Source organism: Alosa alosa, chromosome 17, assembly GCF_017589495.1.
Source record: "Alosa alosa isolate M-15738 ecotype Scorff River chromosome 17, AALO_Geno_1.1, whole genome shotgun sequence".
NCBI classification, from domain to species: Eukaryota; Metazoa; Chordata; class Actinopteri; order Clupeiformes; family Clupeidae; genus Alosa; species Alosa alosa.
Window position 1 is genome coordinate 17,530,451 of NC_063205.1, and position 17,716 is coordinate 17,548,166.

The window sequence follows — 17,716 nt, forward strand, 5'->3', positions numbered from 1 at the left end:
CAGTGGCTCTTGCTTGGGAAGTTTAGCCAGGCTAAATCATCAGTAACCTGATAAAAGCGTCTGCTAAATGTCAGTCAGTCAATGATTCATTCATAATTAAATAGTTCATAATGTTGTAATAACGCATTGAGTCGATTACATCCAGATTCTGATATATTTAACAGCCATGTGAATTTATAGTGGTGATTTTTTTTATCCATTAGCTGGTCAGTAGCATTGTAAACAAAACTGGGCCTTTTCCCCTTTAATGAAGAGAATTTTAAATGAACGCTCTGGGGCTTTAAAGGAGAAATGAAGTTGGTTTGTATTGGCCCACAGACCCACTGGCACTCTCTGCTCTCTGTATTAATTTAACAACTCCATTACCCCACCAACATGAAACCTTACCCTGCCTTGTGGAGAGAGAGAGAGAGAAAGGGAGAAAAAGAGAGAGAGAGAGAGAGAGAGAGAGAATGTTGCCCAGTGACAGGTACATGATTAACCCTCTGGCTCTGTGAGGGGTTTATACAGCAAAATCTAATTAGCGATCATAATTTTGACAAAGTGCTTCTCGTACCCATGGTCTTGGCTGAAACCTTGTAGCAAGGTCTTTAATTGCCCTTTGTGGAAGCACACAGAGCCCAGGAGCTACACGCTGTACAGTTGCCTTATATTACCTCCACCACAGACCAAATCATACCATTCAAAGGGTGTGTGCTTTCCAGAAAAAATGTATGGAGAAAATAAAAGGTTGCACAGCCCAGTGTTTCCAGTGCCCAGTAAAAATAAGATGTGAGAATAACAACAACATATACCGCTGACCTACTTTTATTAAGTACTGGCACTTAATAATTAATTTGCCAAATGTGCTTCAGATAAGTACAAGCTGTTGCAAGATGTATTGAGAGGCATAGTGGGTAATGTGAAGTAAATAAATAAAAAAAAAACGTAATTATTCTGTGTGATTAAATTCGAAGAATACCTGGGAGCACTGGAGGGTTGGCTAGAGAGCTAGTCAACCTCATGCTAAAGGAGTCTGAGTCCTAGTGATGCTGAATAGTGGGCCTTTGAGGAGGACCTTTCGTGATATGAATAGCAGACAATGCAACTTCTAGATTTTAGTTGAGAATTAATTCTGGAATGAAAAAACGTACTTCCTCAAACGGTCAGTGAAGTTAAGGCCTGGACCTGTTGCACTGAAGTGAATTTGTGGACACCTATTTGTATGTCTATCATAACAAATATCTATCTTTCTTTGTGTGTGCCTGTACACACACACACACACACACACACACACACACACACACACACAAAACATTAGCAAACCTTGATGCTTTTCGCCTACCAGCCCTTGTTTTGTCATTAATTAAAAAAAAAAAAAATTGAGTTATATTTGATCATTCAAGTGAGCAGGCAGAATTTGTCCTGGGGTTAACGTGGCCTTCGCCTCTCTGTCGCCTGTCCGATTCGGCTGGTAAACGGCCATGCTGGTCCTCTCCGCTGGAGTGAGCTAAGCTAATTAGCGCTAATGAGGGGCAAACGGGCGCCGGGGTCTCCAGCGGAGCTGCCCTCTCAGTGCGCCACGGGGCCCCCTGCACACAGTCCTGACCACAGGCCCCTAGCCATCACCAACCCCCACACACTCTCATCCACCACCCACCTCCATGTTTCATCACTCTTGCCCACTGGTGGTTAAAATGGCTCAATCAACAGAAGGTCACTGTGTGTCAGTGTCCATGGGGCCAAGTGCTACAGGGAGAGATGGATCACTTATTTATTCTCAATGAGACAAAATCTTAAAAATATGAGTGTATATGTATATTTATGTATTTTACATAAATGGCCTTATTGGCCTCTGTACAGGAGAGAAAATATTTGAATTTTGTAGTGACCAGTAGTTTAATGTGTGATTTGGGCATTTTTACATGCATTAATTCAGTTAAATCTCTACACAGAGGATTTTGCATGCACTTCTTTGAGAGCCTTTGTTTTGAGGGACAGGATTTTGATGATTACTTTATTTTAATTCATACATTTTACACTTTGCACATTTAGTATTTAATCTTGACATCAATGACAAGTACAGTACAGTATGTGTATGTGTGATATAGTCTGATATCAAGATAGATATACCAGGCTCTGTTACAGGCAGACAGTATGTTTAAACCCTACTGCTACAGCGGACTGTAAGTGAACAGAGAGAGCTAGAGATTGGGAGCTGTTGCTATGAAGCAGCGTGAGAGAAAAGCAAAAAAGCGTGAGAGCGCGTGCGAGAGATAGATGCCATTATACTGGAGGGAACCCAAGCGATGATGACAGCGATGTCATCATTGCCACGGCAACAGGATTAGGTTGCAGATGCTCCACTCTATGCCCGTCTCTGTCTTTTCTCTCTCTCTCTGACAGGCAGGAGGGGTTGATTCTTCTCACATAAATTACTGCCACTTTTCCCTAGAGGTGTGCTTTTCACATGTATATATTTGTGAGTGTGTGTGTGTGTGTGTGTGTGTGTGTGTGTGTGTGTGTGTGTGTGTGTGTGTGTTTGAGAGAGAGAGAGAGAGAGAGAGAGAGAGAGAGAGAGAGTGTGTGTTTGTGTGTGCATCTCTATTTACCCAAACAAACAAGTGAAGAGCAATTTTGAGTTCACCAAGGGCACTGTGTACAGTACATTGATTCAGTAGATCACCTCATGATGTGGCCAAACATCAAGATATTTTTGGTCAAACACCAGACGCTATCAGATATTGCTCAGACAGTTTTGTTTTCCCACGGGGAGCCCTTTCATAGCAGCCTTGAGTGGACATCACGGCATTCATCATGGTCAGAATAACCCCTGTTGAGGTTGACTGGGCACTGGCAGAGTAAGCAAACTCAAGCAGCTCGACACAGGGACAAGGTCCAGATTCCCTGATGCAGGACAACCCTCACAGGTCTCCATTAGATTTAGAGCACCATGTGCTGAGCCAGCTCTTCTCCTCATGCTCTCTCTCTCTCTCTCTCTCTCTCTCTCTCTCTCTCTCTCTCTCTTTATCTCTCTCTTCTTTTTTTTCTTTAGTAGGGCACTTAGCACACTTGCTAATACAGTGCCAGTGAAAGACAGGTCATTGGAGTGTATAGCCTCTGTTTGCTGTCATAACTAAAGTTCTCTTCCCTCATTGTCTGAGCCCACAGTGAGTTCTATCCATCTTACACTGTAAGGAAATATCGATATGTTTATAATTTCAGGTCAAATTAAGGCTTTTTTCAAGTGTCGATGATGCAATGTGAAAGCAAGCAGAGATAAAAAGCATTCTTTTCCCCATAATAAACCCCCATCTTTTTCTTGAGTTTGCCTCATCTCCCACTGGTCTGTGTCAGGAGGAATGTGTGTTTGCAGTGCCCCACCATCCATCATGGTGTCCTGGGTACTGCACAGACGTGCCCGCTCCCTCTTATGATCTCCCCCTCTGCCGAATTCAGCCACATTTGCAATTGTAATACTCCCAAGGTGCGGAGCCGCTCCAGCGGCGTCTGCATCCTTAAGCCACCTGTGTTAGAATTCGGCTCAAACCAAAATCCAGCAGAAAAGCCGGCTTTCCAGGAAAAGGCATCCGACGACAGCCCCCCGACTCGTCTGTCGCCCTCCTCGTTAAGCACTTCAAAGAGCCTGGGATGAGGGGGTTGCCGTCGTGACACTGATGTGACCTGCTCCAGGCCTGCTCAAAGTTTAACAAAAAATAGCTATCAATTTGGCCTCGGCTGGTATGCCTGATGGGAGTATGACTTCTCTGGTGTGTTGTATTGACAGACTCCACAGGCGGAGTAATGGAAAGGCCTTTGGGGGGGGAGGGGGGGTCATTTTCCCTGCCTACCTATGCCTATACTTCCTCTTCCACTTTGATGATGATGTCAACGAACAGCCTTACTGGTAGTCTTTACTGACCATGTGCATGACCTTGGAAGCAAATCTGTGTGAAAATCTGCCTGATTACTGCGTTTGGTTTGTACTGCCCTGTGATATTTTATCATAGGCAAGGCATGTTTGTTTATATAGCGCATTTGATACACATTGATTCAGTGTGCATGCACGTGCATGTGCCTGTGCATGTGTGTGAGTGCCCTGTACGTGTACGTGTTGTGTGAGTGTGTGTGTGTGTGTGTGTGTGTGTGTGTGTGTGTGTGTGTGTGTGTGTGTGTGTGTGTGTGTGTGTGTGTGTGTGTGTTTGTTGTTTACTATATATGTGTGTGTAGTCAGTAAGATGTTAATAGGACTGCTAGGACCTGAGCTGGCCTGGGCCCCAAAACTTGCCATGATTATCAACATGGAGGTCATGAAGGGGGAAAACAGAGAAAAATCTCAGAACCTGTAGAATTCTAAACTCACCACCTGGCCAATGAGAATGGCACATCCTCATCGGCCTATCCGCCCTATGACAACTGAACCGGCCAATGGAAGCAGACGGGAGGCACTTAGTGTTACACTGCCAGGGTCATCTCTTAATCTCACCCACTACAAGTATCCGTGTGTGTAGGCACAGCGTCGGATCTGTCCCAGGGATAAGAGGAGGGCCTACAGACAGGTGGTGAGCTGGGACTCCTGTCCAGATTGGTTGGTGTTAGCAGACAGATGAGGTCATGCTAAGACATGGAGTGCATGTGCCTGTGCATGTGTGTGCATGCCCTGTGAGTGTACGTGTTGTGTGAGTGTGTGTGTGTGTGTGTGTGTGTGTGTGTGTGTGTGTGTGTGTGTGTGTGTGTGTGTGTGTGTGTGTGTGTGTGTGTGTGTGTGTGTTTGTTGTTTACTATATATGTGTGTGTAGTCAGTAAGATGTTAATAGGACTGCTAGGACCTGAGCTGGCCTGGGCCCCAAAACTTGCCATGATTATCAACATGGAGGTCATGAAGGGGGAAAACAGAGAAAAATCTCAGAACCTGTAGAATTCTAAACTCACCACCTGGCCAATGAGAATGGCACATCCTCATCGGCCTATCCGCCCTATGACAACTGAACCGGCCAATGGAAGCAGACGGGAGGCACTTAGTGTTACACTGCCAGGGTCATCTCTTAATCTCACCCACTACAAGTATCCGTGTGTGTAGGCACAGCGTCGGATCTGTCCCAGGGATAAGAGAGGGCCTACAGACAGGTGGTGAGCTGCGGACTCCTGTCCAGATTGGTTGGTGTTAGCAGACAGATGAGGTCATGCTAAGACATGGACATTACACAGATGCTGTAATCCTCCTGGTGTGTGTGTTGTGTGTGTGTGGTGGGTGTGTGTGTGTGTGTGTGTGTGTGTGTGTGTGTGTGTGTGTGTGTATGTGTGTGTGTGTATGTGGCCTTTAACCCCATTTCCCTCTATGCTTTCCCCCCCTCCAGTTCAAGCAGGCAATATAGCACACATTAGAATTTATACTCACATTCTTACTTTCACTTTTTTCTGTCGTCTCTCTCTATTTCACACACACACACACACACACACACACACACACACACACACACACACATTACACATGCTTAATCTCTTTTTCCAATGCAGTCATGTAATTTTGCTGATCATGCTGGGGATTTTTCAAGTCGTGTGGTGCCATGGTATAAATAATATTCTCATCATGTAGGTCTTAACATGGTCTAAAGCTATTTAAATCATCCTATCTCTAAAGCTATCCACTTATTACGAATGACGTCTTACAAGTTTATCTGTCATCTTTAGTCCTATCAGCCTGTCAAAACGTTACACCTTTTTTTTTACAGCTATTTCAGTTTTACTCAATATTCCTTGAAGTGTTTAATTAATTTATTTTTTTCTCTCGTCTTCCTGTCCTCATTTGGGTGCTTGTTATCGTTTTTGAAGATTCACTGCGCCGCATGCACTCATTGAGTATGCAGTCGTGCTCTCGATCTGTCACAGAAGAGTAGTCCGAAGAGCACAGCAACGAGTGGTCCGAGGTGTCCTACTTTCTCATTGATGTAGTACAGAGTACTGGATGTCTCGGACCGACTTTTGCAAAGTTTTCTTTCTGTTTTTTTTTCTGCCGCGTTTCCATTGTATCATTTTGTTCTTTTTTGTGTTTTGCATATGTATTTTGTATAAAAGTACGTTTTGAGATACACACAACATTGTTTAGTGTGTGTGTGTGTGTGTGTGTGTCTGTGTGTGTGTGTGTGTGTGTTTGTGTGTATGTTTGTCTTTGGCCTGAGGAATGACAGCTGTCGACATAGATGAGTTTGTATACACACATACAAAAACACACACACTCACACCCTGGGCTGTGTTATGAGGCATTAACCAGCTGATCTTGCCTGTTCCATGTAGCCCCTGTCTCTGTATTTCCATGGTAACCCTGTTGCCCTGGTGAAACGGAGTCCCAAGTCGATGCAATCAGACGTGCGTGTCGTGGAGGGCAGGGATGGGTCCGCCATGAATGAGACAGACCCAGGGAGCTGTACATCACCAGGGAGATAAAGAGAGAGAAAGAGGGAGAGAGAGAAAGGGGTAGAAAGAAATAAACTGTAGAGCATGTTCTTCACCTTTGTTCTGTTTGAATCTGTGGTGGTTTTTATATTTGTATCCTCTGAGTGAATCAGTGAACCAAGTTCTTTCATTATCAGTCCCATAGCCATCTTTTCCTTTCTGTCTTTTGCACCTTTCTCTCTCTCTCTCTCTCTCTCTCTCTTTCTCTCTTTCACTCCATTACTCAGTCTCTGAAAGGGCTGTGATTTTCACCCCAGCTCTAGGTAAAAGGAGCTAAAAAAGGAAGCTTGCCGTTTTTGTGAAGAACACTGATTTGATTTAACTGTGCCCTCTCATCTTTCTCTCTTTCTCTCATTATTTACCTTCTCTTCTCTTCTCATCTCATCTCATCTCATCTCATCTCATCTCATCTCATCTCATCTCATCTCATCTCATCTCATCTCCTCTCCTCTCCTCTCCTCTCCTCCTCCCTCTCCTCTCCTCTTCTCTTCTCTTCTCTTCTCTGCTGTGCCCCACTAGTGTTCTTATGTGCCCAAGTGTGAGAGGGACAACCAGAAGATGAAAGACGACGTGTTGAAGCTGCAGAACTACTGGATAGAGGAGGGAAGCAACCAGTCATTCACCTGCTTCTTCAACCCACAGAGGCGGTGAGTCCCGACACACACACACACTCACATGCAACCCCACCCCACCCCCACACAATACACAACTCTGCAACTCTCAAGGAAATGACTCAATTCTGCATGCACACACACACACACACACACACACACACACACACACACGTGTGTGTGTGTGTGTGTGTGTGTGTGTGTGTGTGTGCATGCAGAATGAGGTTATAAGGGTAGTTTCATGGTAGTTTCAAGTAATAAGTTAGTATAAGTCATGGTCACAACACAACACACAACACAGACCAAAGCAACCAATAAATAACATAATAGTTGCTAATGTATTTCTAAAGAAAACTCCACCATTGGTTGTGGTAATAAGTCAGTAAAAAATGGTAATATCTGGTAGTTTCGCATAGGATTATTTTGTTGTAAAAACTTTATTATGGGTGCTAAAATAAAGGCCCTATGAGTGCTCACACTCACGCAAACAAAAAGCAATAGAATAAATAGTTAATAACGCTTTAAACAAATCTGAGGCATACATAATAGTAAAGTATTACCAATAAATCTCCTTTTATTTATTTGTTTGTTTATTTGTTGTTTGTTTGTTTGTTTATCCTTCATACACACATGACAACTCAAACTAACTCATCAATCGTGTGTCTGAAAGACACTCACTGCCTGACAACAAAGAGACCATAAACTCCATTATCTTCCCACAGCTGATGGTACAGGGCTTGTTGTGGCAAAACTACTTTTGTACCAGTAGAAAAAGCGCTCAACAGAGTCTATTTTCAGAGGAGGGCTGGGAATTGGACAAGCTGTGAAAAACTAACTGTTGGTGGCAGCGCTACATGACGTTTCCGTGGAGACTAAACGCCCCACAAGCACAAAGCTAATATTTTCCACCTCCAGCTTGTCTGACTGCATTAAAACTTCTATTTCTTTTATTTTCATTCTATTTTATTTTTTAAAATTTGATTTAAAATGATTCTATTATTGTTTCGCCAAACTCGGCATGTGTCCTCTTAGTGTGTTTAGATTCCCGTTGATCCATTATGCTTTAAATAGCCAATTAGCTGTATCAACCCCAGGCTGCACCTGTGCCTCTCCTCTAATGCCCCAGCTCCACTGGGGTCACACCCGGCCTGATGGGACAAAATTGCAGCCCGCCTGTCTGATAGCAGTCATCAACACCCCGACAGGGTAGTGGTGCCCACAAGCTCCAGTTTGAGCAAACACCCTTTCTCTGGAGCACCCATTTTCTAGGGCCCTAGTGTGTGGAATAACTTATGGAATAATTACAAGTGTGTGTATGTATGTGTATATGTGTGTAGATGTGCGTGCGTGTGTACTGTATGTGTGACCTGCCTGGCAATGTTTTTTATTGACGTTTCTGGACATTTCTCATGCACCAGGTATGAATTAGCTTTGTGCCTTTTGTAGAGCCCGACACAGTAAATCGGTGTGCTGATATTATCGGCCGATATTAGCTATTTGCTGATCTATCGATATCGGCATTTAAAACGGCTAATAATTATTTTAAGTAGGCCTAAAGAAAAGCCAAATAATGATCTTTCATCTAAATTTCCAGTATTGTAACTGTCTAGCTTAACATTATGTCCAACAGTAAAATAATGTTAGCATTGGTCGAATGATGGAGGCTAACTTAATTGTTAGTGTATTTGTGAAACATAAACACAGTTTTACCTTGTTTTAACTTAACAACAGCACTACAATTTTCTGTTTTGACTGTGATTCCACACATTTTCTGACCATACTGCCAGTAACTAAGGTAGTTAGCCACAACGATAGCATTAGCTAATGGCATTGTTTGTATAAGATGACCATTCGTCCGAATTTCAAACCCTCTGTCCAGACCCAAGTAGAGTGTCCTCCTTTGTGGGCATTTGTCCTCCTTTTTGACAAGTGCTCCACAGCGATGATACAAGTGCTCCACAGCAAATGAGGCTTATAAGTAGCGCTGATAAAAAAGCAACACGTTCTCTGTGGTCGCACATAAGGGGCTTACAGATAGGAAGCGGCATGCACTGCACTTGCTGCTAGATTTTGCCTTCATTGTGACAGGATAGTGAAGAGAGACAGGAAGTGAGTGGGAGAGAGATGGGGTGGGATCGGGAAATGACCTGGGTCGGACTTGAACTCATATCCCTGTGGGCACTTGGACCCGTATATGATATGGGCGCTGTAGCCAGTTGCGTCACAGCGCCCCCAAAAAATGATCATAAAGCACAAAATAAATTCCTTGAAAGTTATCGTGTCAATGGTGTTTATCACAGATAAAAACAAAGACCTGACACTATTATTCATAATAATAATTTTATTGTATAAAAGCCTTTCATTAGGATACCATAGTAAGGCCTATTATGTCCCAACTTGATCAGAACTTTTCAATATGCTAAATATTAGAACACATTTTTACATTGTGTTTGTTAAAAATGAATATCGGCTGATTTATCGTTTATCAGTTTTTGAAATCCTCAAAATCACCACCAGACTATATATAATTATATACTGCATGTAATGCTTCAAGGCGTCTCCACTCCCCACGCACGGATTTTGCACGGATCTCCGTCTTTGGTTGTGTCAAACAGAAGCACAAGCTGTTGTGGAGGATGAAGAGCCATTTTTTGGATGCCCCAAAAAACATGGTGACGCCATCCCAGCCACTACTTTGCCAGATTTTTATCGTTTCAGATTATGCTTGTTTACATTTTTGTTCCATTATTACATCACAATCCCCAAAACAAACTTAAAACCCCGATTATTAAGTCATCTATTCCAATGTGCTTTGGTCTGAGGCCAGACGAAGTGCAGAATCGGAGAAAGAAGAAGTGAAGTGGAGAGGAGCGAAGTGTGTTGTTTATTTATTAATATTCGTACTCAGGGCTTTGGCAGAGGTCCTGGGGCCTGCCAGTGGGATGGGCACGGGATAGAGGTGTCTTACTTTACCCTCCCTCCCCACTCCCCCTAGCACGGCCGGCCCAGTCGGTGCTTGAGCTCTCCTCTGGCAGGCAGGCTGGGTCTCAGCGGGGCCATGGCTCAGCTGTCTCTCCACCGCTCTCTCAGGGTTCTGCCTCTCTCTCTCTCTCTCTCTCTCTCTCTCTCTCTCTCTCTCTCTCTTCTCTCTGCTCAGTAAGTAAAGACAGTCACATGCTGCAGGCACTCTCACGGAGAGAAACGGAGAGAGAAAAAAAGAGAAAGAGAGATACAACACTTCCTGAGGAGCATCCACAGATTGGCTTTTCATCTTCACACAGCTCTGATCAGAACATGAAAGTATGTGGTCTCCAGGAAAGGTCGCATGGCGATCCTCTATTAGAATTATTTTAGTATTGGCAAACAGTATTGGCAATCAGATGTGAAATGTGCACAGAATAGGCTCGGTGCAGTGCACATGCTATAAAGATCCAAAAACGTATAAGCTACCAGAAAGTTCCAAACAGATTGACTAGGAAGGCCTAGAATCCTTTATCCCTCTCCGATAATCAATGGAACAAGCAGATCGGTTCCATTCATCACACACTGTCAGATACAGTGGAGGAATATTAAACGAGCGACTCGAGGTGTCTTCCAGAACACTTCTAGATATTATGTGATTCTTTCAGTGGTTGTGTTTTTTCTGTTTCTTTGAAATTAAATCATTTCATCTGATGTACTGCCTGTGGTATTGTGTAAGCCCAGCCCTTCTGTCCCCAGAACTTAGTTTGTCAGAGCTGGGAGCTCTTCCTCTAAGCAGTCACAAACTTTTATGAGATTTCACTGATACTTTTCAAACAGAAGTTTCCTTAGCCTGAATGTGTGCAAAAACTAGATTATATCCTGTCAGCTGAATCTGTCCTTTGGCTGTTCTGTACAGTCTGTGTGTGTGTGTGTGTGTGTGTGTGTGTGTGTGTGTGTGTGTGTGTGTGTGTGTGTGTGTGTGAGTGTCTTGGTTAGTGTCTCTTTTTATGTGTTTGTGTGTGTACTAATTAACTTAAGAAAAAGATAATTTCATGGAGAAATATTTCATTGCGACCTTCCTTCTCGATACATGCATGAATGCACCACACGCCCTAATTTGATCAGATTCTAGCATCCTACGATCTGTCCCTTTCCCCCTTCTTGCATCAGTGGCGTGCGAAGTAACTCTCAGCCAGTTGTCACTCAGACATAGCCGTTGCCTCATGTCTTCGTCTCACTGCTGACATTAAGTTAAGCGGTACAGACACATCCCTACTGGGGCTCCCAGAATATGTCTCGAACTTTCGATTTCCTGTCGGAATTGATGGACAGATAACCCTCGTTTCCAGCAAGCATAATGTGATTTCGGCTTGAACCATTGATTGTAGCTCAGACTCCGTGTCCAGCTTTAATAATATGTTAATGAACAAAATAGGTTAGAAATAGGCCTCTCCCTGAGTCTGTCGGAGTTTCGCATGAACGGAGAAGAGAAGATCAGCAGTGGCATTCTAGGTAGAATTGTATGCTTTCTCAAATCAACATCAGGAAGCAGGAGGCTCCCCTGCTGCGTGTGATTATTTGATTCTTGGGGGGGCCGATGCCTTTTCTGGCTTTTAATCAAGACTACCACTGGCTCCCTCCAGAGTCGCTACTCCAGGTGATAGAGTAGATGTGCTCCTCACTACCCCTACAGCAGACCAAGTAACATACGGGCTCATTTGAGACTGCAATATAGTTCCACCTTGTGACTTTCATTCATTTACCTCCCCATAATAATTCTCAGGAATTTCTTTGGGCCGGTTTTGGTTGTATGCAATCCGGGTGAACCCGGACAAACCTGTTTCCATCTTTCTTAATCCAGTAGCTTTCGGTGATAAAGGGTTTTCGGTGATAGGGAAATGGGCGTCAATGGAATCCCTTTTCCAGACTGACCTGCAGAGCAAATTCAAATGTGCTAAGAGGTTCGTCTGGGTTCACCCAGGCTAGATTGCACCCTATACTAGCTGTAAATCTGTATTGTTTGCTTTCTTTTTGTTTCCATTACTCATATATCTCATATTTCTTTCTAAAATTATATTAAGATCCAAAAGTGATTGTTTTAGTCTTGTTTCCACTAGCTCAACTATAAAACCATGAAACCATGAGACTCCCAACCTCTCTCAGCATCTGCCTGCTCTCTGTCTCCCCCTGCAGGCCGGATGATGTGCTGTGGCAGCGCACTCACGACGCCAGCGTGCTGCTACACTGCGTGCTATGGCCCATGGTGAGCCTGCTGGTGGGCACGCTCATCGTGCTGCTGACCGTCTGTGCCCGCAGCCTGGCCGTGCGCGCCGAGGCCATCCAGAAGAGGAAGTACTCCTAACAGTCCCTTCGGCGCGGGCTGGTTCGGACGTCTACCCGTTTTTACCCCAGGGATGCGCCAACGAGGAGGCAGCAGCAGTGCTGATGTATACATTTTCCCGTCTGCCACAGATGCGAGGCATGCTGGGAGGACCGAGAAATGGCCTCCCTTGTGGGGCAGACATTTTGCCTCCTGACTGGTCACTGCTGACCACACCCGGATGGGCTGTCATTGGCTACAGTAGCACAGTGGCCAGAACTGGTAACACACCCACTCTCCCACAGCGGGTCTAACTGTTTGTTGTTGGCTCGTGCCTGTTTTTATTTATTTTATTTTTTTGAGAAAAAGAATATTGTATTCATTCAGCTGGTGTTTGGCTTTGGGCTACTCTGCAAAGAAAATGTAGTTTTTGTTGCGTGTGTGTGTGTGTGTGTGTGTGTGTGTGTGTGTGTGTGTGTGTGTGTGTGTGTGTGTGCGTGCGTGCGTGCGTGCGTGCGTGCGTGTGTGTGTGTGTGTGTCTGTGTCTAGTGTGCTATAATGTCAAAATGGCAAATGGCAAAATGATAAAAATGAAAATATTTGGCTGCTTTTTATGTCCTCTCTTGGTTGCCGTAGATGTTCTAAGTCTGCATATGTGGTCATGCTATTTGTGTGCAGCCTGAGTCATCTAATGCTTTTCAGCACCTCTGCAAATGGCCCTTCCAGATGGAAGACTCCCTTCGGGGAAATCTTTCTGTCCATTTCTCTGCTGCTGTCCCCAACCCATTCCTCTCTCTCTCTCTCTCTCTCTCTCTCTCTCTCTTTCTTCTTCTTCTTCTTACTGCCCCCTTTTTCCCTGCATTCTGTACGTTCTCTTCACATTACTATTCCAATGGTCTAGCTGCTGGCTGCAAGATTAAGATAGCCAAAGAAAAGCACAGCTCAATTTGGCAGCATTTGTTGGGCCATCTATGGCCATCTGATGGAACCTTTCTGCACCAGTCTACTGGGCTTAAAAAACACTTCCACACCGATCCTCACCCTGGCCAGCTGCATCAAAAAGGATTTTAAGGATAAGTGAATACCAACTGGTCTAATAGTGTCTCCCCCCCCCCCATGCTCTAATATCTGAGTTATTTTACCATTCAATTGATTCCTAATTCCGAATAAGAGTAAAGCTGTAACACCATTGTCATTGATTTGGGCAACAAGTTGACTACTTAATTATGATTATTTGTTACGCTGGTTTTAGTGTTTGTGTGGCATCTAGTTTGATCCACTGGGGGCAAAACCAGTATTATTTCCTCAACTACAATTTTAGTGCCACACAAGGCTCTATGATCTTTGGTTTCCGTCATGTTTAGCAATGTAGTCATGGCTTCTGAATGTTCTACTGGGCAGACATGTATGTACGTCTGGTATACCTTTGTAACTTATATGATCAGTGTTTGCTTAACTTTGAGACTTAAACATTTCAGAACCACTGTTCTTGTGAATGTTAATCAACGTCTTAGATGTTGTTGGGAATACCGTGTTTCTTGGTCCAAAGAATGGTTTTGATAAATGTTCTATATGTTTATGTTCCCTAGCATACTTGTCTGAGCCTTGTTTTGTATGGTAAATTGTTTTAGAATATCACCCAGTGACATATACATGTTTGGGTATGCCTAAACAGCAAACAGCAGTTTGATGCACAGTAGACTTTATCGCCGGATCCATTTGCTTTTTGCACTTTTAGGCTGATTATAGGGCAACTTTGGGGTCAAAGGTGCTGTACAACCACACCCAGAGCACACCCAGTCTGCAAACATCTGATATAGTTCCTGGATATTTCCTCATTGTTAATCCTCCATATCTGTACTATATGAGAATATGATAGCTACCACGTTGGCTGTTGTATCTCCGACATGTTGCCCAGTACATTGCCAGCTTTAACAGCCATCTGAAAGATCTACTGATCCACAAGGATGGTTCCAATGTAGCAAAGCCACTCTATGCCATACTGTACATAAAATGTTTTCTCACGACAAATGCTTTGTAGAATGTTTCCACCACACCATAGATTTGCACTATAATTAACAGTATTTACTGGTTTGGGGGGGTATAGAGGATCAGGAAATCCTTCAAAGCATTCATATACAGAATTGTCTGTGGTAGCTAGTTGGAAACGGACAGCTGCCTCCTGTAGCCATTGTGCGACATGATGTACCATTGAATGTCCCTTTTACATACCAAAAGCATAACCCAACGACACTCTGGACAATGACTTTTGTAATGTTCCTTTTTTTCCCAACAGCACTTAACTCTTGCTGGACTAAGGACATCTCTGTCTGAGAGATGAAAACGGTGTTAGTAAAAAATCAGTTTCATGTGACATGCGCCTCAGATGCTAGGCGTTGGAGCCCTGTCATGTCAGAGAAAGAGAATATTTTAAGAAGCCAGTCAATTCTTCTGATGTAACAAAGACTAGTGCCTGATATACACCTTTATTAAAAGATTAGTATGATCTTCGAAATATGCCTTTTGTCGTTTCTTCTTTTAAATGTATCCATCTATCTATCTATCTATCTATCTATCTATCTATCTATCTTTTTATCTATCTACCAATAAGGAAATCATGTTTTGAAATGCAGTGGAACTAGGTTTGAGTCTTTTGTCTCTCTTTGCAGTTTCATCAGTTTTGTGATTGTTTGTTTGTTCACTGGCATCAGTGCAGCTGGCACTAATTGCGCACATATTTGACAGGGGTTACCATGACAGCCATGCTTATCAGAGAAAACCATCGTTATTCTTGGAGCTCTCCTTCCAAGTGGAAAGTGCACAACTTCGAGGCGAGCCATAGCCAGTTCAAAGGTGCTTAAAATAAGCCCACCGTGTCGATGCAAATATCCACTTATTATCATGAAAGAACTCCAAATGGCTTATCATGTAGATTGCTCTGGGTGAAACGTTCCTCTCAGCTCTCTTTATTCCCTCAAAAGCCCTTTTCTTCTTTTGGTTTCTCAGATCGTCACAGGCTGGATTGAGAAGTGCAAGATCGATACTGGGTGCTCTGACAACCTTTCAGGGCGAGATAGGAGTGGATCAGATTTACAAGGCAGACAGGCTTTTTGCCGACATATTTAATTAACTCACTTTCAAGTTTCAACGTGTAACCATCTTCACCTTTTAATAACCCAGGTCTGGTTTGGCAATGACTGGAGTGGTGGAGAGCCAATTGGGAATAAGAATAAAATGGATTTGGGGAGAGTAGAGACCTTTTGATTACACCCCATATATATTTAGAGAAATTCAGATAGGTCATCTACAAGACTACAAGAGCAGGGGAGAAAAAAAATGAAATTATGACACAAGATCCTTTTTTTTTGTGAATTTCATGCTGGCCCTTGACAATGCTCTGTCCTTGTTGCACCCCTGACGGGAGACAGCTTTCAGTGAAATCACACTCTGTATTTGACATTCTCCGGTCTGAGTACTCCAAACCCAGGCTCAGGCAGAATGATATCATCTTCTGCAGGAGCAGAGCAGACATAACAGTCCCAGCAGACAGATGATACGTCAGAGACACAAAGAAAGGGAGAAAAAAAAACAAATGGAGATTAAATTTGTCTAATGTCTCCCTCAATCATATCAAGTGGAGATGGAGGAGATGGGTGGAGAAACATTTTCATGCAGCCGCCCGGTAATCTGGATGAGAAATGGCTTGTTTGGACAAACCGGATTAAGGTAGAGCTGGATTAACGAGTACTGTGTGTGTGTGTGTGTGTGTGTGTGTGTGTGTGAGAGAGAGAGAGAGATGGTAGGGGGATGTTTTATTTGGGCTGGCTGGATCTATGCCGTTAGGGTCGATACATACAACAGTGTTTTGGTCTATTTGTAACAAGAAGTTTAAAATGTCTGGTAGGTGCAGGTGCCAAGGCAAACATCTCAAGGGACCACTTGCACTCTCACGGGCTGCACTAAGAAGACAAGACGAGGGCGACTGGCACAGACTCCTGTCCTCCTCTCTGGCATCTTGAGCTTGAGTAGACTACTAGCAAATGTGTATTATTTTCTGGTTTTAATTCTCATTGGGGAAATTGAAATGATAAGATATGGATCCAAATTATGTGCCCTCACCTGCACAACATAAAACTGACGTGATAGAAGTGTGTGAATGTAAGTTTGATGAAAGACTGCTGAAACTTGTTCTATTCTGCTTTTTCTCACAGTTAAATGTGTTTATGCAGTTATTCCATCTGAAAAACTTAGTCATACCATAGCACACTGTAAAGTCCATCAAAAGACATCAAAATCCATTTTTGCAAATGTGCATTTGTGCAGGTGTCCTGTTACAAGTAATCAACTGGACTCCACCTATTCACCTATGAATAGCAAATCAATCAATCAATCAATCAACCAATCAATCAATCAATCAATCAATCAAATAATCAATCAATCAATCAATCAATCAATCTACCATCTATCTATCTATCTATCTATCTATCTATCCCTCCATCCATCAGTACAGCTCTGTACAGCCTATCAGATCTGAATAGAGCTTACAGATGTATAACTGAGCTACTTAACAACACACAGAACTACAGCTGGTAGTCTGTGATGGGAGCGTCTGATGTTTGTCCCCCGATGCCAGTCATGTCTGGTAAAGATGTAATGTGATCTCTCAATATGGCTGCTCATAATTGAAAGCAAACAAGGAGGGAATTGGATTTGGATCTAACAAACAGAGCATTAGTCGAATAAATCCCATGAAATCTTAAATCTGCCATTGCTGGAAAAAAAATGTTGGTGTGTTGACTTGTTGAGTTTACAGTTTTTCTCAGTCGCTTTGGTGCTTTTTTCAGATCAGAATGAAAATTCTCATAACTATTAGTTCAACCTCCACAACATTTAGTCATTTGAGCACATCATAGTAGCAATTTCTCCTTCCTCTGAACAAATTGCAAATACTTTTGGACATGTATCAGTTGCTTTCATACAATTCTCTGCTGTTTTTTTAACATTATCATTTGCTTATGTCATGTCAGTCAAAATGGACTATACTTATGAATGCTGAATAGTCGTTCCCAATAAAACTAATAGTCTTCATTTCATTGGTTGAGTCATTACATACAAAATTGTTGAACTAGTTATCAAATTCTGTCACAGTGCTGTAGAATTGCAAAGAGCATACAGTGAAAATGTATGCATTCAGTGTCTTGTACTCACTTACTCACCTAACTACAGCAATGTGTAACTTTACTGTAGTTTTCAAATGGCTGTACAAGTACTGTATAGTGCTGTCTTGAGCATGTTCAGGTAGTGTCACCGAGTTCTGACTTTTTTTGCATTGGAAAACACTGAGAGAACTGTCATAATGAAAACATGACAAAGCCATTTGACTATCTTG

General features: G+C 43.0%; 1 protein-coding gene across 1 annotated transcript in view; it reads left to right on the forward strand.

Annotated features, from left to right (window-relative positions):
* LOC125310107 (calcium-activated potassium channel subunit beta-4-like) overlaps positions 1 to 13,433 on the forward strand; it is a 28,186-nt gene extending 14,753 nt beyond the window's left edge. Inside the window, exons 2-3 of the mRNA XM_048267264.1 lie at positions 6,952 to 7,079; positions 12,201 to 13,433. Of these exons, the coding sequence (XP_048123221.1) occupies positions 6,952 to 7,079; positions 12,201 to 12,369 (297 nt within the window). The 3' untranslated portion in view covers positions 12,370 to 13,433. The remainder of the gene's footprint in view (positions 1 to 6,951; positions 7,080 to 12,200) is intronic.
* Positions 13,434 to 17,716: the final 4,283 nt, after the last annotated feature.